A 26,441-nucleotide genomic window follows, 5' to 3' on the forward strand; every position below is an offset into this window, starting at 1 on the left:
TTCTGCTTGATTCTTTCCATGGGATTTACACACAAATAAAGCATCATATAAACCAGTCTGCACATCAGGCTCTTCGTCCATCATTGTAAGAAAACTATGTGAAGATTGAAGATACTCCAGCACAAGGTTATGTTTCAGCATTCCCAGAATTGTGTATGACAATTATAAATAGCTAGCAATGTATTTCAGCTGTGCTTATCCACATCTGGTCACCTTGTGCAAATTAAGCAGGCAAATTAAGTGTGATCCTAATTGTATGCATGTTTTAATCACTCTCTGTCCCTGATCTGTGGAGGACAGAAGGAATCTGTTACAGCTTCTGGCTAAAATGCAGGGATTTTCTAGACCTTGCTGTAGGTCAAATTTAATGCATGCCTGAAAGAACAAACAGCACTATAGCAACAGACCGAGCTTATCACCGATACTTTAATGTTGACCCTCTTGCTAAAATCTGTGTGGTTTCTGGAGGGATTCCTCAACTTCAAAATCAGGTCCCTACCCTCCTGCCCTCTGCACAGCCCCACACTAGGATAAGCAAGTAAAGAACACTCCCAGACCCCTGCCTTTGACTGGGGCATCTGTAGGCGAGCTAGCTCCAGGTTCAAAGTTTCCACGAGTAATTATTTATGTGTGGACTCATGTGTCATATTCTTGCTCCTTATGGTGCACAGCAAGAATGTTTATAAATCCGCAGCACAGAAGGAAAACAAGGAGAGTGTGCTGGAGTGAAGAGGAAATGGAAAAACAGGGAGGGTTAAAGATTTCTGTATAGTTTTTTTTTTCCAAAATAGCACATAACCAGTTTACAAGGGAAGAAAATTATGGTAAGTGCCAAAGATCAGGCTCCTGAGTCTAGAGGGAGAAGCATCCAAGTCAGCAGTGTGATTTGGAAGCCTTTGGCTGCCCTGTTTTTATGCCACGTTTTAAGTAAACCAGTCTGCAAAAAGTAGGGTGAATCAAGTCAAAATATACATATGTAAAGTCAGATAGACGGAGTCACTGAGTCTTAAAAGTGCTAAGTCAATCATAGACCAGAGCACTTGGTATGGAATAACTCACATCAAATCTGGCAGTATGTTGTACTGTGCAGCTAAACCCCACTCAGCTTCTCTTTACCTGTGCAAGTATATCTCATCCAATCATTGTAAACCCAACATCAAGCATGCCAATATTACCTAGTTTAAGCCTTTCCCTTGCAATCTCCCACTTGCTGGCATCATAAGGCAGACGTTCACATTGCTCATCTAAAGGGACTTCATCAGGATCCATTATGATTGACAGGTAATGATTGGTCTTCATTTCAGAAGAATAAGGCTAGAAAACAAAGAATATGGCAAAATGCAAATCTGTTAGCATCTTGCTGTTTGGATCAAACATTTCAATTTAATTCTGTCTATGGGGATGCTTGTTTCACAGTCCAAGAGATGGTTTGGTTGAGATTCATCTAGCTTTTTAAATATTGCAAGACTTCTAATGTAAAATAAACTGTCCTCTAGCTTTTGTCATATGTGGCATCAGTCTCTCCAATTAAATCCATGTGGATCTGTATTAACATATGCTATTATGACACAGGCTCTCTGCACAGTCAAGAGAAATATTTTCGGCAAATGACTAAACATTGCTGATAAAAAACCCCATACTTTCCTTAAAAAAACCCACACTTTCCTTCATGATTTTGCAAAGCAAGGAGTGGCCATATGCAACAGATGGAGTTCAACTGCCAGTGTTTATTTTTTCCATATACCTGGCAAAGATAGATCATATGTGGTTAGAAGTTGTGCAAGACTAGTCACCAGGAGACTAGGCATTATCCATTTCAGAAATGGTTTACAAATTTTTAGTTTTAATTTCATTGGTGTAATTTCCGACAAATTTACTGAAATTATTTGAGTTTGAAGGAATTCATAAATACGCAGACTCAAACACATAATTTCAGATGAATTTTCCAGAAGTTCAATTTCTACTGAACAAATGGGTAATGCACTTCATATGAGAAATGTAAGGAAAGATGAACTTAATCTCAAGTTTTCTGCAGCACATCCATTTTGAAACATATTATCCATCAAAGAGCATGTAGATTATGACTGTAGCAGGAATATTTCTATTTTTATAGAAAAGGTCTAGCATTTGCTCTGATTTTCTGGCTATTAGTTGAAATTTACGGAAAATCTGTTGAATGAAGACTCTCTGTGTTACTTTTCCTAAACTCATGGGAACAGCACACAGGCATATACACAGACACACAGATATATCTACATATTCTTTTGCTGTTGCTTTAACTGCCCCCTGTGACTTTCACTTCCCTACTCTACGGCTTGGGAATATATCCCTAATACATGCATTGCCAGGCATTTTTTTTTTTTTAAAGGATATTAGTAGCTGTGTATCTTTTGTTGCAAACATAAGTAGACTTCCAATGTGATGTCCCTGCCCATGGCAGGGGGGTTGGAACTAGATGGTCTTTAAGGTTCCTTCCAACCCAAACTATTCTATGATTCTACACTTCTATGATTCTGTGATTCTATGAAATGATAGTAGCTAATAGCTTCTGTTTCAGTTGCCTTACACCATCCCACGTATACAGAAAGTTAGCCCCGAGAAGGTTTACAATGATGCCTGACTACAAATTATCCACTGACCACTGATATGGATAGAAACGAGCATGTGTGGTGCTCCAAAAAGAGCATTTCTTGATAGAGATGCGTGTACTGGACTGCTCCCATCCGTCACTTGAGAAGAGCTTTTAAATGGAACCATCCTGCAAAATGCAATAGGGGACTGGGAAGGTGAAGAGAGATTCCTATGTTTCTCTATTCGGATGCACTGAACACCAGATCTTTGGTACAATTAGAGATTTGCAACAGGATTTTAAATGATGAAGAATTCTTAAGTATATCATTTGTCCCTGTATGTAAAACAAACAGGCTTTAGTTGTTGTGGCAACGTAATTTGTATATGAAAATTAATTTAGAGCTAATTCAAGACATAAATCCTTGAGAGTGATATTTGGAACAGAAACACAGAGAAGACCATAAAAATAGACCAACACTAGCTGGAAAGGCTCATCTGGAAAGAAGCCCTCGCATGTCATCTAGTTAAAGTCCCTTGTTCTGAAGCAACAATTACTTTTTTTTTTTTAATCTTTTAACAATCTAATAAGAAAACGTCAAGTTTTGGTATCATAACAAACAAAAAAAAATCTGCAACCCGTTGCTACTTTTAAAATTTATATTTTTCCAAGGGTTTGGTAAGCAGTCAGAACTCCTCCCATTTGCTTTGCAATATTGCTATAGCTACGAAGTTACTCCACAGTTTCGGCCAAAGTCAGCTTTTCTCTCCCTGAAAACTGCCTCACATTTCTTACAAGAGTTTGGGGCAGTAGAAAGGCAGGCACTGCTGTCATAATGCCCTGGATCGCAGGTCTGGGACTGCATTCCCATCAATCAATAGAAGTTCTCAGTGTAAAACTTGAAATACAGGCAGGCCTCAATGCAAATTAAGGAAAAATGGTCTGGCAGGCTACAGTCAACCTGTAGCAATTGTTATGGAGCTTGGCCGGGTGGAACATGCTCAGCCACGGTGGCTGTGAGCCGATTCCTGTGGCATCGCGCTGTGGTGCCCCCCTGGTTAGTTGAAGGAGGTAATGAGGGCTCAGCATCACTGTGGTGTGGGAGTGGGAGAAGCGATCAAACAGACATTCTTCAGGTGATGTTCTGCAATGAACTCCCTCACCCCAATACTTCCCTCAAATCCATCTGCTCCTCCAAGTTGCTCCGAGATCTTTCTGCACTGTGGAGGAACTGTATTTTCTGCTTATGAGGATTGCTGTCGTTTAACCAGCACACATCATGCAATGCAGACACAGTGCTGTCAGCAAAAAGGGGCTTTAAACCATCACGGTCAGCCTTAGACAAGAAGGAGGGTTTGCTGCATGGGCTGTTAACATTATCATGCTGATACAGGATCAGCTGCTCTAGAGGAGGCACCACCAAAACTACTTCAGTAAATTATCGCTTTGCAAGTGGTATAATTGCACCAGACACTGTGCAGGCTCAGTGAAGATCTGTCATTCCCACTCACTCAGACCTTCAAAGACATTAGGATGCCAGACTCCCACAGCTTTTAAGGGAATGGGGATGCTTTGGTGGGAGTCAGGCATCCAAATGCTTGTGAGACTAAGAGCCTTGCCCCCACCCAGGCTCTGCTTATTGGCTTACTCATGTGCAGCCTTCTAGCCATGGTTCCCTGGGGGCCCATCAGCAGCCTGGTGATTGCACAGGGAACAAAGGTGAGTAATAAGTGAATCAGATATTCTTTTTATTTTTGTTGTCTCAGCAAACTCAGTGGTCTGCAAAGGTTTTTCTAACATGAGCAAAGAGTAACATGAGTAAGGAGAGGCAAGTGCTGCCGAGAGCTCCTGGTCCATTCTTACCCTCTTGAGCTTACGAATGAAGAGGGTCAACAGGAGCCAAAAGAGCGTCGCAGCCACGCAGGTACAGGTCAGGGTTATTAACTCCAGGTTTGACCTTTCCGATGTGCCTGGGAAAATCAAGCAGCAAACATTTTAGAAAATGACCCGCAAAACAAGGGCATTTTATGTTTCTCTGCCATTAAAATAAAATACCAGGAAGGACCAGCTTCTTTTCAATGGGGTATTAATCTCTGTTTGGACTGGCTCACAGAGCCTGGAAAAAAATTGTCTCCACAGCAAAGCTGTTGCATTGAACACATTAAAATCACTTTAGATCCATCCGTAAGTTTTTCAATAAAAAGTCAGCTCTTCTTTGGGGTGCAGGAGGTGAAATAAATCAGGTTGAGGATGGCCAGTCAGATAATAATTTCCTTTTGACATGGAAATTCAGCTGCAGGGTATTTTTAGCCAAATTTTCTGTGTGACAATGTGTGTGGGCCTGTGTATGGAGTTTCACCCCCACACCCTACAACAGTGAAACGCATCTGGCCAAGCCCACATCAGAGAGAGGAGCAAAGGTCTCTAAAACACTCACTCCCAGCAGCCTCGTGGGAGAGGATGGGGCTGTATGGAGGGGACAGCTCTGCCGGCCCTTCCCCAGGGAAAATGCTGCATGCTGCAGTGCAAGTGCTGCTGATAACGCACAAGAGAAGCTTCAGGGAGGGCTTGTGCTGGTATAGGCACAAGTGAATCCGGGTGTGATCCAGAGCACACTGCAGTGCTGCTGATTAGGTTTTGCTATCCAGGCTATTTGATGCTCTTCCTTAGGCACTGCGCCTGCTCTGCCCCAGCTCAGTGAACTCCGCAGTGCTAATGGCTGATCCCTGCAGCCTGCACCTCCATCCCAGCTGTGCTGAAAACCCACCACTAAAAACCTCGGGAGGGGGAGCAGGGGACAGGGAGAAGCTGGGGACTCCCTTGAATATTTATGGGGCAGCTGGCAGCAAGTCCAGGAGCTCTCTTTCACGTGTCTGGAGGGACCAAATCAGGCACCTGTGAACTCAGCTTGTGCAAAGTATGGCATGAGAGTCTTGATGCTAATCACCACCAAGCAGTGTGGCCAGACACCTGGTGTGTAGGACCCAGCACTCCCTCCAACCCACTGGTCCTCCCAAGGGCTCCCTGAGGGAACACGGGAACCTCTCCTCCACAGAACCCAGCAGCACCTCATGGAACCCAGCTGGCAAGGAGCTGGGAGAGCTCTCTAAACCAGGAAATAGATTAGCACAGAAAGGGAAAAACAAAAACAACAATAACTGAAAACAACGCAAGAAAACATGAACATTAGAAATCTGGAGAATATTAGAGACCACTGACAGATCTTTAAAAAAAGTAAAATTCACTTCAGACTGCTACTTAAGGACTCACAAAACAGTTTCAGAGCAGTCTGTTTTGCAAATCCTGTGATCACATGAAAATACCACAATTCCCACAATATGTTTCTCATCTGATTGGTAGCAAATGCAAAAAATATCACATCCCCCCCTTATGCTCTGCCTCTTATACTGATACACCCTCCAGAGGGATAAAATGAGAGGACAAGGAGGAGTACTCCTGAACACGATTTCACAGTGTTTCTGTCAACTGTATTTGCAGCAGTTTCTCACCCTGGGCAGCTTGGTGCTACTCGTGACACATGAAAAAGGGATGATGAAAGTCTCACTGGAGGGCTTATTAAGAAATCCAGAGGGATGTGCTGCCTGGTTTTAGGCAAGGCTATGGAGCTTTGTTCAGAGGCTTAATTTCTTCCTGTAGCTGTGGCTTAACTAGCATAATATATTCCCCTCTCTAAAGGTGATCATATCTATATCTAACATTCCTCCAGCATGTCTATTCTGGAGTTTTTAGACTGAAGTTTATTGAAGAAAAATACGACTACAACTGGAGATATAAATTATCTGTTTCTCAAAAATGCCAAGAGTGTTAATTACGCACAAGTATTTTTTAATGGCTTGATTTAGATAGGAGTCATAACGATTGCATAAATGATACAACCTAATGCAGCTTGCCTGTCCTCTGGCATTAGGCTCTTCTTTTGCATATGGATACTCTTCTCTTGCTTCTGAGCAGCACCTGTGCAGATGGCGAGTAAGAGTTTCTGACATTTATTCAGCAAAACCTGAGGGGGCTGAACATTCATTTCTTGCCACTGCTCCATATGGCAGGACTCAGAAAACCTGTGCACACGATAGAGCCAGTCTTAGGGTAGAAGGCAGCAACTTCCTGGCTGGTACCGTATGCTGCCCGTGAGTTAGTGAAGAGCCATGAAGGGGCTGTCTTTGAAACGGCCCAGTGAATTCAGGCAACCAGAAAAAAGTTTTTGGAGTTGGGTTGGGTTACTAAATGCCAGATTCCTCATCTTGCTTTGCAGCTAGAGCTGGCTGAGTGCCTCTCAGCTGGGTAGAAAAAGGTTTGATTTGAGGCAGAACAGGCAGGAACATTCAGAAGAGGGATTAGGATTAGCAGAGTCTGGAGAGGCTGTAAGCAAGAACAAATCGAGGCTGGTCACAAGTGCCCCAGGGCACAGTTCTGTTCAGTACCTTTAACAATGACCTGGATGAAGCGATTGAATGTGCCCTTAGTAAATTCAGGGATGACAGCAAGCTGGGCAGAAGTGTTAATCTGCTTGAGGGTGGGGAGGCTCTGCAGAGGGATCTGAGCAGGCTGGATCGATGGGCTGAGGCCAATGGGATGAGGTTTAACAAGGCCACGTGCCAAGTCCTGCACTTGGGGCATAACAACGCTGCGCAGCAATACAGGCTTGGAGAAGACTGGCTGGAAAACTGTGTGGCAGAGAAGGACCTGGGGGTGTTGGTTGACAGCCGACTGAACATGAGCCAGCAGTGTGCCCAGGTGGCCAAGAAGGCCAGTGGCATCTTGGCTTGTATCAGAAACAGTGTGGCCAGCAGGTCCAGGGAAGTCATTCTGCCCCTGCACTGGTAAGGCCGCACCTCGAGTACTGTGTTCAGTTTTGGGCCTCTCACTAGAAGAATGACATGGAGGTCTGGAGCGTGTCCAGAGAAGAGCGACAAAGCTGGTGAAGGGGCTGGAGAACAAGTCTTATGAGGCAGAATATCCAGAGTGGACATTAGGAAAAAATTCTTTACTGAAAGGGCTATCAAGCACTAGACCAGGCTGCCCTGGGAGGTTGTTGAGTCACCATCTCTGGAGGTGTTTAAAAGGCAGGTAGATTAATTGCTTAGGGATATGATTTAGTAGTGGACAGGTACAGTTGGGCTTGATGATCTCAAAGGTATTTTCCAACCTAGAGATACTATGATTCTATTAAATCCTTCTCTCTGCCAGGTAGTCCAAGATTTCTGGCTCCTCTTTATACCTCTCCTGGTTCTCTACCCACCAATTACCTCATTAGACTTTACCTCTTGTCCAGCTCTGCCCCATCTTCCTGATTCAATGTATCAAGCAGCAGCCCCCTTCCTGCCTCAGACCCCTCTGAAAGTCATTGTCCCCACCTGTATCCCATGTCTCTGCAGTGCTGCAGAGATGCAAGGAGGGGGCAAGAGATGACTTGCCACCAGTGGCAGCTTCTCTCTCTCAGTAGCTACAGAAGCCACCAGGACCATGCAGGCATGTGAGGCCAAGAGCCTGGACTAATGCGCTTACGCTTCCAGGCACAAGCCTAAGCCTTGCACTAGCACAGGCTATGTCTTTAGAATTTCAGTTCTGAACATCGAGGTGCAGCTCTGCATCAGGTGTCAACCAGGGAAAAAGAAATGCCTGCAGTACCAACACCACCCAAAGCCTCCCTTATTGCTACACCAATGTGATCTACTCTGCTTAATCTTTCTGATCCCATGATCACAGCAGTGAAGCATTAGGATGGGTGCTCAGAGATGCTGGGGAATTTCCATCCATGGAGGTTTTCATGATCTGGCCAGATGAAGCCATCACTAACTGGATATAGTGTTGGTGATGATCCTGGTTTGAGCTGAGGTTGAGCTAGAGACCTCCAGGGCTCTCTTCCAGTCCCATCTGGTCTTTCTGTGAGGTAACAAGATTCCAAGTGTCCACTGGTGTTCACCTTTTCTTTTACAGTCACTCACACAACCCTGGCTGAACTTCATTCAAGTAGCTGAGGAAATTCCAGTTAAACTTTATGAGAACTTTCCTTACGACTTCAGTCAGTGACCCAAAAGACACAACAACTTCTTGAGACACAGAGTCATAGAGGTAGATAGACAGAAAAATAGACAGTTATTTAAAAAGCAAACACCCTTTTCATAGTGTTGGAACAGTTCAGTGCATGCTTAACAATGTGATGTTTTTCTTTCTCATCAGCAGCAGTCCCATTAAATTACCAAGCATCAGCTTTAAGACAGTACATATTGCTGCATTCATTTGCTTGTTATACATCTGGATTTCAGGGAGCATGACCTGTGAAAGGTGACCTGTTTCTTTGTCAACACCTCCCCTTCAAATGGTGCAGCAGCTCTGCAGCCAGCTGTATCACTGGCTCCCACAGAAGAGGGTGTGCAAAGGTTCCCAGGAGGAGAAGCAGGGCAAGGCTTTCATGGCAAATGGTCTGCTCTTCAAGCAGGGCAGATGCTGCGTAGCCAGGTACCCCCAGCAGAGGAGAGCTGCCCAAGACAATCCGCGTTCCAGCAGCTTGTGTCCTCAAGTTTTTAGTGCCACAGTCCCCCCCCGTCTGCTGGGTATTCTGGCAGTCATTTGCTGTTCCTGTTCTGTCCTTGCAGATTCTCTGCCTCTTCAATTCCTCAGCCAAGAGCAAGTGGACAGCTCACTGACATTTCCACAAACGTCTCTCCTCTCCTTCTTAGACAGCCTAGAAAGCATGGCTTCCAAACCAAAGATGGATTGTGATTATTTAAAGACGGCCCTTGGATTCCACCATCCATTCATCCATCTCGGATACAAAAATAACACATTGTTTTATCAGTGAGTATAAGAATGTTTTTTTCAGAGGAAATAAAGAGAGCAGACAGTTTCCTTCCTGACTCATTCACAAACTACTCTTCCAATCTGCTAAACACAGCCATCGACATGAGATATTGCTCCGCTCCCTTTGATCTGCAGCCTTGCACTCCAGAAGCTGCTGAGATGGAGGGGAGACTTTGGTGCTCACAGTGGCAGTCGCGTGGTCTGCATTTCTCAGAAAGACAAGCAAATGGCAAAGCCTAGAAAGAACTCTACATTTAAAGTCTGATCTCATTCCTTTAGGCTCGGAGGGGGGGTGAAAGGCTGCCATTCCCTGGGAGAAGAACAGATGCTCCAGGGTGAGTGAAAAAGCTTCCAGTTATGTCCCTTCAGACAGTAGGAAGAGAGAGGGTGGAAAGGCATTTTCCTTGATCATACTAGATAAAACAAACTCTCTCTCTTTTTCACATCCAGTCTCAAAGCTATAAATTTTAATAAAGTAGACTTCATCTCTTGCTTATCTAAAAGCTCCCACAGGATTCGCACAAGAACATTGCCAGTCGTCCCCTAGGACATGTAACCAGAGTAGAAGCCTTCCTGGTTGCTGTCTCTCCTCTTTTCTGGATCATGGGCAAGGACATATGACTTCCTAGAAGCTGTCTGACAGAATGCTTGCGGTTGTAACAAATTGCCAAGACACAATGATGTTAAAAATCAATACCGTAATGAATTACGTTGTCCAGGACTATCAATTAGTAGGATGCATTGGACAGCAAGCCCTTAGGCACAAGCTATTCTATTAGCTATAATAGCAGTCATAAAACCTTAGCATTATTCATAAGAAGACAGGTGTTTTTAACTCCTTCATTACACTAGCTAGGCCAGCTCATATATACACTTTTCTTTGATCTTTTAAAGCAAAAAACATCATTGTATTGGCAACGATGATCACACTCACGGCAGGAAGTCAATACTGATTTACTAGCAGTAATGTTCTTCTGCTGTAGGGTAGTATTCAAATACTCAGTATTATTCAGCAATTGTATGAGAACATCCACAAAGACATAATCCCTGCCTGAGAGACCTGGTGGTAGTCAAATAGTCTTCTATAAAAAGAAACTAAATGCATTTAGGACTATTTACTTAACACATGAGATCAATAAGACAGGTTATGTCAAATTCAGCTCATATATGCCACTGATTTATATGGAGAATGTTATCCTACTTCTCTTATCTCATAATATATGAACCAAAAGGGTATTCAATGAAACTGAAAAGTCACTGAATTAAACTGATTTTCATACAATGTAAGATTACTTGATAGAAGTCACTGCCACAGGCCTGAGTCAAGCTTGGCAGAAGGCAGAACAACACTGGACATTTAAATGAACAGCAGAATAAATCAAGCAATGGTTACAGAAATAGTTAGGTCATGCTTAGTTTTTACAGGTACCTTTGAAAAATGCATGCAAAGCTATGCTCGGCTAAAATCTCTTAGTCCAATTTGGCAGCTCACTTTACTTTGAAAATAAACAAATGAAAATATCTCAGGCCCCTAATTTCTTTGGAATTAACCTGAGATGGGAAAACAAGTGGATAGCAGTGTTTTTCGTTTGTTTTGATGATACTAAATTTACATTTGTCTTCTACCCTGACCTGTTCTTTGTTGGGTTGAAGCAATTCTTCTTTTTAGGTCAGTGTAAACACACTCTGAGTTAGTATTTCCTGCTAGGCTTCCTTTCCAACCTGGTACACTTCCCTTGCTAGGACTTCCTTCAAATTACTGCCTTCAGAGATCATAAGTCCCAAGTCATACTCCGCCCTTCCAGCCTGAGTAGGAACATCACACTGGCAAGGCTGCTCTTCCCATTTAATGTCATGCTTTACCTTGTACTGTGACATATGCTGCACTCTCCACAGACCCTTTTAAGTTGGTGGCTATACACTGGTAAAGTCCTTCATCATCTTCTTTTACTCTTTCAATAAACAGCATTCGGCTTCCGGGCCCTAAAATTATTCCTGTGAAATGAAATATTTTGCAATGAGAGGGAGCCAGGATATAAACAAAACCAGGCCCTTGTGTAACAATATCTGCTTCAAGTTCTTCTCAAAAGAAATCTGAGCCACAGAGTGCACAGCAGAATGCTTTCTGCTGCAAAGCCAGATATACTTGGATGTTTTGGGATCTTTTGGAAATCAGTGTTTACAAAGCATTCGTGTGAGTGAAAAAGCTCAGCCTAAGGAAATGATCTTGGGAACACTTGGTATTGTGTATATTGATTAGCACTGTGCCTAGACTTTAATCCAAATAAGTTCTTCAGTATGTTTCCAACTTTTGGAAAATGGGTGGTCCGACTACTCAGCCACCACTCTTACAGGTGTAGATCTGCATCAGAAGCAGCTCACGCCTTTGAGCACTTCCAAGAACCAGTTCCGTGTGTCCACACTGGCTTTGTGGGCAGCAGACTTACTCCAAATCCTACTTGCCCATGTGGTATTGGACACTGGGCAGAAAGTCCAGTATGGTCCCCTTTGCAGAAAGACCCCAGACAGTGCAAAGAGAGGTCCTGTGAAGTGTACCCTAAAACATAGGAGTTACCTGAAGTTTTCAACACTGCATTTATTCCACTTGGGTCAGCCCAGACACCAGCTTGGGCAATACTCCAGCAAGCAAGGAAGAGGCAGAGAGCAGATTTGGCTCAAGACTGCTTTTATGGCACTGTATAGCCAGGAAATGTGCAGTCAAGTACACACTTGTGTGTTTGGCTCCATCAGAACTACTGCCTCATCAAAACATATTCCCACCATCTATTTCAGGCACCTAACTAAAGTGCTCTGACCTACCTTCTAAAGACATATTCCTGGCTTCTAACCTTACGAGTTGCATTACGCTCATGTTAGACTTATAGTACTCATTTTAGAAGATAATGCTAGTAACATGTGTTACAACCGTGTGGTCACTCTAAAGCTTCATGGAATCTGGCTCTAGACTATGCTTAGTGCTGATGCTTGCATTCTGCAAGTGCTTATAACTTACTTTGAGAAATCCTCAGTTTTTCCCTGTTGCCTTTATTCATGTTATACTAATTTCCAATAACACAGGACAGAACTTTAAAAACAAGCTTTCTATAACATTGTTATGAAGACTACACTCAAGACTCAAGTTCCTACTTACCAAACCAACTTGAACATTTTTGCTGAACCTGTAAACCGTGTGTTTCTGATCTGAATGTGGATGAACTCCAATGGGAAAGATTTTGCCTTTCTTCTCATCATTCATCTCTACCTGAAATCTCCAAGGAACATTTCCATGACCTCTGTGCCATCAGAGCTGGACACGTGGCCTCATTGATCTTTGAAGTCATATTCTGGATACATCAGTAAATATCTCCCAAAGATTTTCCGCAGCTGCAGCATGCCACCTGGAAAGCTGTTCCTTCCTGCTCTGTGAGATCTGGATTCTCTACTGCCAGCAGACATATTTTGGATTTGGAGGCTCCAGATATGGAATTACTCTGGTGACTACGTTGTGAATCAAGAACAGACTTTGCGTGCCTAACTACAGACTCCCCATGGCACTCCTATACACACCAAACAAGCTTGTCTTCCTCTTGCCTAGCTATATGCTGGCCAAGACAACTGATCCTTAGGCTCCCTCTATAGTAAATGGAGAGAAATATGTTTTCCTGGAGATTTGTCTTCTTTTCCCTACTGCCTCCATAGAGGCCTGTTGTGTCTACACCTCCCGACTAGGTAGGTTTTGGAGTGAGACAGAATATCCTGGAGTGCCTGTGCTGCTGCCTGCCCATCTGTAATGCCCAGGCAAGATTGCTTCCTTATGTCCTGGTACCGATGCAAATGACCTTGCAAATGGCTACCTAAGGCAGATGGGGCAAATAAAAAGGCTGTAAAAGATAGGGGAGTATACAGAGCTCTCACCTGATTCTTGCTGTATTTCCTCATGGTTTTTAAACCAGGTTATTTGAGGCTCAGGAATGCCATGAACCTGGCACTCCAACATGGCAGAGTTACTGGTGTTCACTGTCTGATCCATAAGGTGCCGCAGCAGAGCTGGTGCCTCTTGAGCTACAAGACAAAACAACACCTCTGTTTTACATTCTTGTAACTGTGGGGGTTTAATCATCTTTCATACCAGCATTTTACTGATGTAAACAGCTATGGCTGTTCTACCAAGTTCATTGTTCACACATTTGATTTGCTGTTCCAGTTTGCTTAAGAGCATTCGGTGTGTACAGAGTACTCCCATTACTCAGCAATAGCAGGTTATGATGACCAATGAAGACACAGCGATGACATTGTTTAAAAGATTTCCTCAGTTCCATTACTAACCACATTTGTTTATCAAAAGCAATGAGTTCCTATGAAAGCTCAGGATTTCACATCATCAGGAGAAACAAACTGTGACACCAAAGTATTTAAAAATCAACAGGACACACTCAAAGCAGAGTATCTTCGCAACACTGACAGTCCCACACAGTTCTGTACATCACAATACCTAAAAATGTGTCTTCTATAATTTACTTACTTTAAAAAGTACACTTACAAATTGTATTCAGTAGACTCACACAATCTAAACCCAGAAACCAACTATAAGCACAAAAGCTTTGTGTTACATGTCCTAAAGTCTTCATAAGTTCTTCCACTTCTACGTTTCATGTATTTGGCTGAATGCAATAAGGCATGGCCAAACCACACCACAGCCTGCCTGCCATAACTCTGTTGCTGAGAAATGTGTCCATGTCCTCCGGCAGCCCACGGACACTGGAAACCCTGATGTCAGGGGATGAAGATGAGTGCTAGCAGTCCATATATCATAGCAACACCACTGCTCTTTTATCTACTGAAACTCATATGCATACAATGTAATAGAACACATTTCCATGACAGTCAGTGACAATAATTATTGACAGCATGTCAACTCTTCTTCTGCCTCCCAGAAGGGCCTCCCAGAAGGGCATTTCAACAACACTCTACAAACATCATTTTAAAGTCATCCTTGAAAGAAGTAAAACAATGAATCTTTCTCATCTTCATTTCAACCCTTTGCCACTTCTTCTCCCATTTAATGTAAAGCTAAAGGTTGTTCTGACAAAGATCAAGATATTTGCAACACTGAGGCACATTATATGACAACATCTTTCTGTCATATTTGCAACTGTCATGATAATTTCTGGTATTTTGGTCCCTTAAAAGCAGTGATGGAGAATACAGGGAGCTCCTGAGCAGTCTCACATATGAAGATGCTCTGCAGATTCCCTCAAATTCTTGCCAACCAATTATTTGCAGTCTTTCCCTTCAAGGACACTGCCAGGATCAGCAGCTACTGACATGGTAAGACACACGTTACAAAACTTGAAACAAACAAAGACAATGCAACCCAAACCTCTTTGTGAATACTTTCTTTTGGACTGCAAAACATACCAATACACGAAGTTCAAGTATAATATCAACTGTATATCTGACCCTGTGTGTTTGGAAGATTATTCTCTGTTCTTTTAGAAAAACTGACTATCAGACATTTCCACGTTCACAATCATTCTGTTGCCAGCTGTAAATAAAAACTCTCCAGAAAAATGAAGCACCTATGTACCACCAACTTATGCAGTGTACACGAACCCCACAGTACTAAAAGCACATTTAAAGTAGGCTGTCTTTGCTGTGCTCTTACCCTTTGAAATGAATTCCAGCATAGTCATGACTTTGCAAAGACCAGTTTGGGCTTTTCTGAGTTGCAAGTCTGTGATTTCCACAGGTCATGCTATTTTTTGTTTACAGCGTGGTAGACAATTTGTTCTCTCTTCCCATGAGAGAGGCCATAAAGTAAATTCTTCATCAAATACCTACGCAATGACATGGTCGACAATATTTGCCTTGCAGCCAAGAAGACTGCTTTTCTCATTGATACCTTGCCTTGATTTTTGCACCATTCTCATTTTTCACAACACAGGCACCATCTGAAACATGTCCATATACGCATGATGCAAAGAGCTCCACCGTTCATATTTATCAGTGGTCCCTGATGGACACCCCAGCCCAGACATCCAAAATGAAGGCAAACAAGATGACACAACAAAGGCAAATCACACATTTTGTGAGTTATTTGTGATTATTTTTAATTTCTTTATAGCCATACACTAAAAATGGGTTTTCATATTAAGAAAAACTTTTTTGCTTAAAACTTAAGTCACCATTCACATACTTTCAATAATTTTTCTGATGCAATCAGCTGATTTTTCAAGGACTTGGTCAACCTGAGGATTATTCTGTTTTGCAAACCACCCATTTTCTCCCATTCATTTATTGCAGTGAAGTCAAGGGGGGCAGTTTTCAACATCCCACTCTGCTCACCTCAAAGCTAAGGGTTTGCCCTGGCCACCAGCATGCACAAAGCATCCAGAGCAGCCCCCTACACTCATCCCCAGCCTTCCTGCCTGCCCACAAATGCTGCGTTGCCAGGTCAAACTCTGCTCTCAGTGCCCCAAGAACTTCATTGTAGGCAGAGCTTGGCCCAGGGGAGTGACAGGGAGGTCACAAGGGGAACAAGGGGAGGCTGGTGTCAGAGCACTCAGCTGACCTGGGGTGGTAAGCGGGGAAAAGTAAACAATAGCAAACAAGGGGAAAACATTACAATTTGTTCATTTTGGGGTTTACTGTTACAGTCCATCCATTTCCCCCCACTAATATTATGATTATGTAGTCTGTTCACTTATTTTTATTAATCAGTACAAAAATATAAATACAAGCTTTAATTTTAACACTTAAAAAAGAAATATAATACACACCTTTCTCCCTAAATAATATATTACACAACAGAAGGCAGAGAAACTCCACAAACTGATGAGATTCTCCAGTTATCTGAGGACATCAAAAGTGACATCAGTAGTTTTTATCTGGCCTCCAGGAACTGCTTTCCTCAAACGTTTCCAGTGAGGTTTCTCTGTGCCTCCCAACACGGGCAGCCATATCAGGATGTTACAACATCCTTGCACAGTGTGGCCCTCCTAGTGCTGGTCGAGACCAGTCTGGCAGAACATCCACCCAGCAGTGATACACATAATCGTAATTCAAAACAATTTTGTGAAGGAACAGTCTAATTGCCACATCTCTCTTTTTTTTGACCCAAACTCATATTGCCTGGCAACTGGCTACCACAAGTCATCACACTCCAGCTCTCAAGGCCATGGAAAATTTGTAACATCCTGGCATTACCGCCTACTTTACCATCAAATGTCTTCTCACACAATAGTCTCCTAAAAAGGGGGATTCTCTTTTGTAATTCTTTTGAAGACTTGCAAATGCTAAAGAGTGCACTTGTCCCATTTTTAAGCAGTCACCAATGACTTTGCTCGCTTTTTAGGCATATTTTAGAAAAAGAGACCCAGGTCCTTTTGCAAGAACACATTGTTTTTGGAAGCCATCACACTAATAATGAACAAAAGAGCTACTGTATACAAGCAGGCCATAGGTGACATTTCAAGATATAAATGATTATTCTTTTCTTTACTCTGACAACTTCCAGGTTATCAATTGTTTTCTAAGCATTTTAGGCTCCATGAAACTGGCATTATGGGGAAATGCTATTGTTTACCCTTTCACACTTGACAAAAGCAATTCCCACGTGAAAGACAAGTTTAGCCGTGGGACACAGTCTCGATACCTAAAGGAGGAAATAGTCTGGTGAGTTCCCAAGCGCAAGAAACTGTCATGTTGTCACCCTCTATTTTAAAAGTACAGCCACTTTGTTCCTTTGCTGTAGCTATTTTGGTCGCTATGATCTGTCTAGTTATGGCTTATGCATTTGCTATATAAATGATCAATCATAAGTGTAACCAAAATAATAAAAGCCATGTATTGTAAAAAAATAAAGTTATCATCAGATCTATTAAAAATAACTTCTTCCTTATACAGAATTTATAAAACACAGAAACATCTCATAGTAAAATCATGACAAAGGAAAAAAAAGGGGAAATGCTCACAAGGAAGTTTTAGGTTGTCCTTAATTCTCCTTCAGTGGTTTGGCTGGTTCTTAATCCCCATAATAAATCCAATTGTCATTTGCATACCAAAAGCAATGAATATTTTTAATGGCTTCAATTTTTAATTTGTGTTTTAAAAAATGTATTAAACAACTCACTGTGCTGGATGCAACCTTGTCAGTTGTGTTAGTGTAATATTTCTCATTTAATAAAATAATTACAACATCACAAATTCCTGTATCTTCAGGCCAGGAGCAATACTTACACTTTCATCAGTAGCTTTTTACATTAGTGCAGAACTGACTGTAAAAATTGACCAACACAGCAACTGGAAGTCTACCTGGATTTATTTTGAGAAACATGATTCACGTTTGTCAGTTCTAAAATCATCATTATTATAAACGATATGATAGGCCTGTGCATTATACCAACATTTTTATTTCTTCCCTGCATACTTCCTTTAGAAGATACTTTTTAAGATTAATGTACTTTAGTGTAGAAAATAATTTCAAATAAATAAGCATTAGAACTTGCTCAGCAGGTAATATTTATAAGTCCATCAAGATCAGATTAAAATAAAAAATATATAGTCCAGTCAATCTCAAACTGAATTGTGCTCATTCTGCACATTAAAGTTAACTTATTAAATGTCCATTGTTGACTGAAAACAGCAGTTTTTAAAGTTAATCAGTTTATTCAGCTTTGACACTTTTGACGAGGCCGATATCAAAGTGGAAGGAAAGATTGATCCAAAGGTTTCCTTATTGCTCAGTAGGAGACAGCAAGAGAAAAAATAACAACATGCAAATGGTAGCACAGGGGATCTTCCAAACCCCAACTTCCACGTGCCTTGTCAAAGCGGAAAACACCCGTCTGAACTCAACTGGAAGCTCATGCGTTACGATTTTGTTTGCTACTCCTCCTACGTCCAGCCCATGGGGAAATGTGCACCACCTCAGGGCCTGAAAGGTAGCAACAGCAATAAAAAATCAAGATGATATGAGACACCTGTTACTGTTTAATGAGTCCTTTAATGTTTTACATTGCTTTGTGCTGTACAATCATTTCTTGTGCTTTTATATTTGAGGATCCGAGAGTAAACAGCCTTTTTGTTGCAGTGCTCACCTCTGATTGTAACGTCTTTCTTTTGAAGCACTTCTTTTCCCGTGTATATGTTCCTTGCTCGGCAGGCATAGGTTCCTGAATGTGCCAGGGAAACGTTCTTGATGGTCAGAGTGAGGGTGATAGAGTACTCCTTGTTGAGAGACCTTTTTGCTTTCGTTTGATTGTTGACTGTCCTCGGTAAAATCCAAGCAATGTCTTTGTACAGGAATTTGTTGGCTGAACAGGACAATATCAAATTCTCTCCTTCAATGGGCATTTTTGCCAAACTAATATGGAATCCACTTGGTACATCTGTCAAAAATCAAGAACACTTTTTAGTTTATATGAAACGAATAAGCCAAAATTAACACGGAGTATATTTCCCCCTTTTATCAGGAAGCCTTTGAACTAATCAAAGCCATTGTCTTCCTGCTGAAGTCTCTAATCTTTCCTTTCTTATACTAGGCTCTAGCTATTCTGATGATTTGCCTTGGAGCTATGAGATACTTGGGCTCAGACATCAGTTGGTTTAAACTGAAGTCGCTCTTGGAAGCAATGAGTTTGTACAAATGTTACGCCAAGTTAAGACAGGCTAGGGCAAGGTACCAAAAAAGCCAAATTATTTAAAGACAGCACAGTGGAACTACAAAAAAGGAGGAAAGTTCTGATCTCTGCTCCAGCTTGTGAACTGCACGAGAGAAAATTAATCTCAAGAGGACAGTAGAAAAATTTTGCAGCTCATCATGCTAGGTTATATTGTTTTCTTGCTCTTCATGTGTATTCAGACAAATCTGTCTATTTCTTAAAAACATTTTAAATCCTGAGAAACCTGAGATTTCCCTTCAAACAGAGGTATTTACCCTCCACGCATTTAAAGCGTGCCAGCCACCTAACAGGAAAGTAGAAACAGGACCTGCTGGCCTGGGTGGCCAGCTGTGGGCAGGCAGCACTAGGATGAAAATCACTCTATTCAGATTGCTTGGCATTAAACATAGATGAATATTACTTCCATCTAAGAGAAATCAAGGATCATCGCACCTACATTTGATAAGTGTAAATATGACTTAAGTTTTCATAAGGATTTTTCATAGCAGATAGTTCAGGCAGGAATAATTTAGCTGACAATGTAAAAAGTCATACTTGAAAAAGCCATGTTTGCAGTTCATTCTAACGTTAGTCCAGCTGGGGAGTGGAGCAGACCCACAGCAATACTAAATGCCTCTCGGCTGTCTCTACCTGGGCCTCATCCCTCCAGTGACGGAGAGTTATGCCACTGACCTCAGTGAAAGTAGAAATAAGTTCCTGAGAGAAAGCACTTCCAAGTTTTACTCCTAGAATGCAACCACTCTTCATTTATTTGTAGCCAATTTTCTGATAAAGTCATTTCCTTCTTCTCAGTCAAGTGACATTGACTTTGGTGATTTTCAATTGTTCTTTTGCTGCTAATTGCTATGGGATTTGGCTATGAACTTGACTCAAAATCATAAGAATGGGTTTGTCTTTCATAAGGGAGAATTATGCCTTTTTTTCTTGCCTATTAGAGTATGAACAGCTTAATGCCAACTTTCATTTGGGTCCATGCTTACCAACGTTGCTTTGGGGTTAACGCCACAGCAGCAGGAACACGTAAGCAGTATATCTCAGTGAACGATATCCCACACCTCCTTTCAATAATCTCTTTCACTTATTGAACAATCCATCAGAAAACTTCTCCCTAAGTCCCCAAACTGAGCTGCTTTGCTTCCCTAGGGGGACAATGAATATGACCTGCTCACCTCTGCCTTTCAGGCAAAGTTCTGCCTGTTGAAAGTCTGGCATCAGTAACTCCCCTTTTCGACATTTAGCCCCTAGTGTTAAACATAGTGTAAATGAGCTCCTGAAAGTCCTGGACTGAAATTTCCCCTGCCAGATGCTTTCCAGGGAGAAGCCTGATTTCTGTTGGTTGCATTCATTGCGTCCTTGCAAAGTGTGTGCCTGTCACAAGCTGTAGTTCAGGTGTGTAGTCCAAAGATAAACCTAAACGAGGCAGTGACCCTAAGATATTAGATTGGATATTAAATTTTGTATGTTGACTATTTTCTTCTTCTGTTTCATTGGGACATCTTTTTTGCCTCTCTCCAGCAAACAAAACTGTAAGAAAAACTAGATTTAGTTTATGAGTGACTATCACCGACATCCTTTCTGATATTTAAGGGTGCATGATGCCAGATTTTGGTCTCAGTTAAAAACATGTTGTCTGGGAGTGCTACTAAGATGAAACTTCCCTTCAGAGAGGTACAGAATATTTAACCTAAGCCATCAAAACATAGACACATACTTGAATACAGTTGTTTTGTGTATGGACAAAATTTTACAGGCCATGGAGTGACACCGGCATCTCCAGAGGGCAATGCAGCCGATTTTCTTAAGATGAGTCAAATTCAAGAGATCCTGATCCCTCATGCTTAATTATGAAATGATTCTACATGATCATCTTAGGCTTAGGTACCTAACTTTAAGGGTTATGTTAGATGAAATGACTACTAGGCTTGAGTTTAGTAAAAAGCATTGAATTCAGACACACTATAAAATCCATCAAGGGGGCAAAATTTTGATTGTTAGTAAGTATTTGGATCAAAGAAATTGCTTTGTCTTACTCACTGTACATCCCCAGTTGTTCTGATAGGTGTTGGGAAAGCCAAGGTACGGGTCTGAAATACTGCTCATTTTTGGCTTTCACAGATGCCAGTACTCAGCAAAAGCTAGGAAGAGCCAAGCAAAACTCCTAACATGAAACTGAGGATCCCTGGGACTGAGGCAAATGATCTATTTTTAACTTAAAAGGATAGTGTGCCAACAGAATAATATAGTTGCAACAACTTCCATGTTGCCAGGTCTGAAGCTCTTCCTAGATGTGTCTTCTATGAAGAAAGACTGTTTTCTGAATAAATCTAGGGACAAAAGCAAAACATTCAGGATTTCAAGTGAATAATTTGTTTAAAGGCTATGAGCCCCCTAATATATGACACCTCTTACCAATTGTTACAGACTCAGGCTAGCTAAATAACGTGGCTGGGAATAATGTAAAAGGGTTTTATTTACTTTAGTGATTTCAAGCTTCCTGTGGAAATAGCTCCCAGGTTTCCTGATGGAAGATTTTGTTTATCTTTGCCAAGCACCATCAGGAATCTCAAAATAAAATGCATTTAGTGACATTGGGAAACTAGGGAGATAAGGCAGAGCTGTTCCTGTTTCACCCTCTGTAATTGCAAACACACCCATGGGCCTGCTGTGTGCCAGCAAAACAGCCCAAAATGTAGGGAAAGGGGCAGGCTGGAGGGAAGGGGTTGCCACAGATAAGTTTGGCATAACGGTGTTGTTACAGGGGCTGTTTCTGTATTAGCAAGCAGGAGAGCTGTCAGACATCATCTTGCCACATTGCTTTTCTGTAGGTTTCACAACTGTTTTTGTGCCCTGAACAAAAATTCGTTTTTAGAAATAAGCCAGTGTGGCACCGCAAAAACATCCATATGATAGAGGCCATAGGAAAGGAAAACTACAACAGAGCCCATGAACTTCATGTCTTACACCTTAGGGCACATGGTATAAAATTATACCACTCTCAACTTTCCAGAAACACATACGCAAGTTGGACTTCAAGCCCAGAAGTAATGAGATTTACAATAACTTAAGAAAGAGCTTGTTCTTACTGGGTCCTTTCTGCTATAACTTCCTACACTTATTTCCTGAGATCTACCTCTCCCTGACAGGGTGCAATGTGCCGCTGGCCAAACTAAGGTTGCTGGGAGAAGCTCAGCCTTCCCACCACATTCCAAATGGTTTCTGCCTACAGAAAACAGACTTCTCACACCACCACAGCTGCATTACTGGAACACACGCATTTTCTAATCCTCAGGACAAGGCCTGAAAGAGACTGCCTACAAGGAAAGGCATTTTTCCTGTTCAGAACAGGCTTTGTCTCCATTCACTCTTTGGAGTTCTTTCTGGCTTGTCTCTTTTAAAGAGAGCAGCAGCTCCTCTTCCTTCAAAGAGAGAAGCAGCTCCTCTTCCTTCAAAGAACCGCCTTCTCCTGCTTAGACACTTCTTACCCTTATTTTTGTGTGGCTCAGGCTAGCTTCACACGGTGCTGGCAGACCCAGCACCATAAGATAAAACTAGCCCCAGGCTGCCACTTGAGATGTGAAATATTATTTCAGAATAATCTGAAGGATGAGTCAAAGACACTTTGCAGTGTCCTGTTCACATCCATTTAGAGCAATTTAGAGTGCTCATTTTTTTTATTCCCTCTAAGTGTTTTTCGGCAAATGCTGGATGCATTTGTTTCACTGATGTGAAACATAGGCTGTTACCCAGTCACAGCAGGACGGTTTCAGCCTGCTGGAGAGTTATTACACCACACGAGCCAAACTGATGTACCATATGCACCAACTAGAAGAATGAGCTTAACTTCATTTCTGTAAGGACAAAACAGCAGAGTTGTTCAAACAAATTGCTATCTATCAGTGCCACTGAGCATCGGTGGATGATCAGAACTTTCCATGTCATGCAACTGAAGTGCTCAGCTCCAGGAACCCAAAGGAAATGCCTTTCCACTTCACCACCCTATACAGAAAGTTTTCCAGCAGACAAGATTTTAAGAATTTCTAATCTGTAATGAAGTAGTGACTCCTCTTTCTGGACACCAGCCAATACAAGAGTCTTCAAAGGGAAGCCATAACATTCTGCATGTTCTCATGCAAGCTTTAGTATCAAGGAGAAGGATATCCTTCTATCCTTGGTCAAGATCTAAGAATGTGAGATCTAAGAAGGGAAACTAATTCCTTCATGTAAATATCCAAAACCATCATCAACATTTAGAAAGGGAGATTTGGGTACAGCAAATGAGGCCCATCACACTTCAGCATCATCTGATTTCAGGATCTTGTGCGTGACATTTTGAAGACTGAGGAGTAAGAGCTAGAGAAGGCCAAATTCAGCATCTTGCACATTAAAAGAGCAACGGGCTCAGTGAATAACTCTCAGTGACTGCTCAAAGTTAAATGTGAAGGCCCCACAGAAAAATGAGACTACAGCTCCATTGGCATGTTAATGTACGGAGAACTACACGCCATTGTTTAGCTTTCTGTCCAAACAGACACAGTATAAGGATAGGGATGAAAGCAAAACTGTGATTTGAGAGCAGGGACAGCAGTCATCTTCAAGGTGGCAAATATTCTCCTCACATCCATTAATAGAACATGGAGATGATGTTCTTGTTTCTGTAGTTTAGCAAATTTTAACCTTCTTGTCTTTTTTCATATTTTGGAATGAATTGCATGTCTTTAATGGCCAACACTGAAAGTTGTCATCAGCCTAAGTGCTCTATGAATTACCACTTTGTCAACATTTTCTGGTGGAAAATAACATTTTCCACCAGAAAACAAATCATTTGTTACGGCATCTGCAGACTAAATAATGCAGTGGTTATTCTTAAAAACTCATTCAGGTTTTTTTTCAGTAATTCCTGAAATCAAATATTTAATAATTTCTTTCTGAACCTGCAAACACCTGGATACATCTAGTACTGTATAAACAACTGGAAACATATGTGCAGCTAACATAATCAATCTTCTCACTGTCATTGCCCAAATGACATCCAAGGCTGTCTTTCTCAGAAGTGGGAACAAAACTGTAGTATATACTCTGCCACTTTTCTACCTACAAATTGTCATAGCGCCTGAGAGCTGTGAGAGGCTGCCCAGGTAACCCAGCCTCTGGCACCATGCTGCCTGCAGATCTGCTCTGCACACTACGTTGTGAGACCTCCTGGCTGGCAGCAAGATGAGGCTTTAGACACTGTGGCTTACTCGTGTATAAAAATACAGTAAAGTTTCACAAATGTAATGATAGCAGAGACTAGGTGATTTGAAAGGAGGAATCACAGGTTACTATATTTGTGAGCAATTTGTGTCATGGTGGGACGCTTGATGGAAGGATGAGTCATTCACCAGATTTGGTGCCCTCCTTAGAAATCCAGACCAGTTGCTGTGAAAAACCCTTCCAGGATCACCCAAAAGCATGGTATGAATTTACAGGTGCACACATTCCAACAATTCTCAAACTCTGTTATGTGAAAAAGCCACAACAGCCTAACAGTTACAAACCTAGGACCGGGAAACACATTTGGTTGTAGTCAGGATTAGATCTTACCTGTTACAATAAAGCTGACATTTCTCTCTGCTTTTCCCACTTTATTGGATGCCACACAGCTGTAGATTCCAGAAGATTTGGCTTCAGCTACAACAAGAGTGCTAGCGGTCTGCAAAAGAAAGAAAGAAGAGATTTAGCTCTCATTGGATCAGAAACTCAGTTAAAGCTTCCCTTCTCTTTGTCCTATGTCACCGTTGACAGTCCCATGATTCAGTCTCTCCTTTCATTCAGTGATGGGCACCGCTGGAGCTGTTTAAAGGAGATGTCACCATATGCAGTTTTGGAAAAGGTGGAAGAATAACAGAAAACAAGCTCCTTGGGAGACTCTTATACTATCAGAGCCATCATAACCAGAATTGCTGCTGATGTAATGATAATATACAAAACACGAAGCATGACACAATGTGGTTCACCTGAAGAGATGAGCAGTCTGTAGGGCAGCCAGACTGCAAAGGGAATAGGTGAGAAATGCCTCAGGCACTTGGATAATGCTGGGAAAAAATTAGCTCTCTTTGGCACTAAATGCATTTGATTTCTCTTTCATTTTCTCAAGTAAGTGTCAGGTGAGAAATGACAGGGGCAAAAGATATGTTTACTCATCCCCTTTTGTAATATTTCCTCTTCTTGGACTTAATATTTCTATTATTAAATAATACAATATGTTGGGTTACTTTACATTGTATTCTATCACCATCTTCAGATATTCAACATAATACACATTTTCACAGTTATATGACTCGTGACATGAGGCCTTAGACAGCCAGGAACCAATAACATCTGATGTGCTCTAGAAAAAAACCCCAAACCACTCTAATATTAAGACTTGGAAAGACGTGATCTAATGGCTTTGGCACTAAATGAAAGAAGAAAGCTTTGCAGAAACAACTAAGATGTGCTCTGATATGGAGCTGAGACATGGGGTATGCATATGGAGCTCAGCAGTAGGAGGTGCTCTGAGATACTACTTAGTAGCTTAATCTTCTGGTTTTCTGTCTTCATTTTGCTTCTTCTGTAAAACACATGTTGGCTGGAGTTACAGGCAGAGTTGGGACAGTGACGAAAGGAAATTGTGTGGCCACAGAATCCTGTTGTTTGGAATTATTTGGCTTTTCTAAAAAGCTTCAAAATAATTTTTGTGCAATTAATACATTCTTTTAAGTCTGCCTGATTGCTGGAGTCCAGAAACAAGTACAAGAGGGTGAGTCAGTAATAAATAAAAACCAGTTATCTACATTTCTACATAAAAACTGGCAGAAGATTTGCACTGCTTCTGTGTCTCCTACTCAGAGACTTCATGGCTACCCTCAAGCTCCCTGTTGAATCCCTAAATAATACAGATCTTTTGGTTTCCCAAAGCATTCTTTAGTGGAAAGAGCCTACTACCTTTCCTACTACCTGAGCAAACACAGCAGAGTCGAGTTGTTTGATTTTGCCTTATTTGTTTCAGCAGACTGCCCTATGGCCAATTGAAGATGCTAACAGTACCTCTACTCTCTTTAAGCTGTCTCAATGGTCAGCTACTTGTCTGCTAACAACTACAGCTCATTTCTAGCCAGAATTTTTTTAACCTACCTTTTTGGCTCTCCTGTGAGATGAAAGAGGCTCAGTAATACCAAACAGATAATTACAGCCCTTGAAATAAAATAATCCTGTTTTGCTAAGCTCAGTAGGCCAACCTCTACAAATTCCTAATTATAAAGCATGGGTCCAGCCCTGCCTATATTTTGTCACACTCTTTGAATTCCTTCCAGGTTTTAAACATAATTTCACAAAGTGTGGCCACA

General features: G+C 41.7%; 1 protein-coding gene across 2 annotated transcripts in view; it reads right to left on the reverse strand.

Moving 5' to 3' along the window:
- FLT1 (fms related receptor tyrosine kinase 1) overlaps positions 1 to 26,441 on the reverse strand; it is a 111,784-nt gene that overhangs the window by 26,022 nt on the left and 59,321 nt on the right. The window contains exons 12-17 of one of the 2 annotated variants that reach the window (XM_054066874.1): positions 24,658 to 24,766; positions 18,490 to 18,780; positions 13,307 to 13,453; positions 11,255 to 11,386; positions 4,433 to 4,539; positions 1,176 to 1,314 (exon numbers count right to left, since the gene is read on the reverse strand). In XM_054066874.1, the coding sequence (XP_053922849.1) occupies positions 1,176 to 1,314; positions 4,433 to 4,539; positions 11,255 to 11,386; positions 13,307 to 13,453; positions 18,490 to 18,780; positions 24,658 to 24,766 (925 nt within the window). Of the gene's footprint in view, positions 1 to 1,175; positions 1,315 to 4,432; positions 4,540 to 11,254; positions 11,387 to 13,306; positions 13,454 to 15,474; positions 18,327 to 18,489; positions 18,781 to 24,657; positions 24,767 to 26,441 lie in introns of those variants that run through there. The other variant, XM_054066882.1, reaches the window with a different exon arrangement.

The sequence above is a fragment of the Cuculus canorus genome, chromosome 1 (assembly GCF_017976375.1).
Source record: "Cuculus canorus isolate bCucCan1 chromosome 1, bCucCan1.pri, whole genome shotgun sequence".
NCBI lineage: Eukaryota > Metazoa > Chordata > Aves > Cuculiformes > Cuculidae > Cuculus > Cuculus canorus.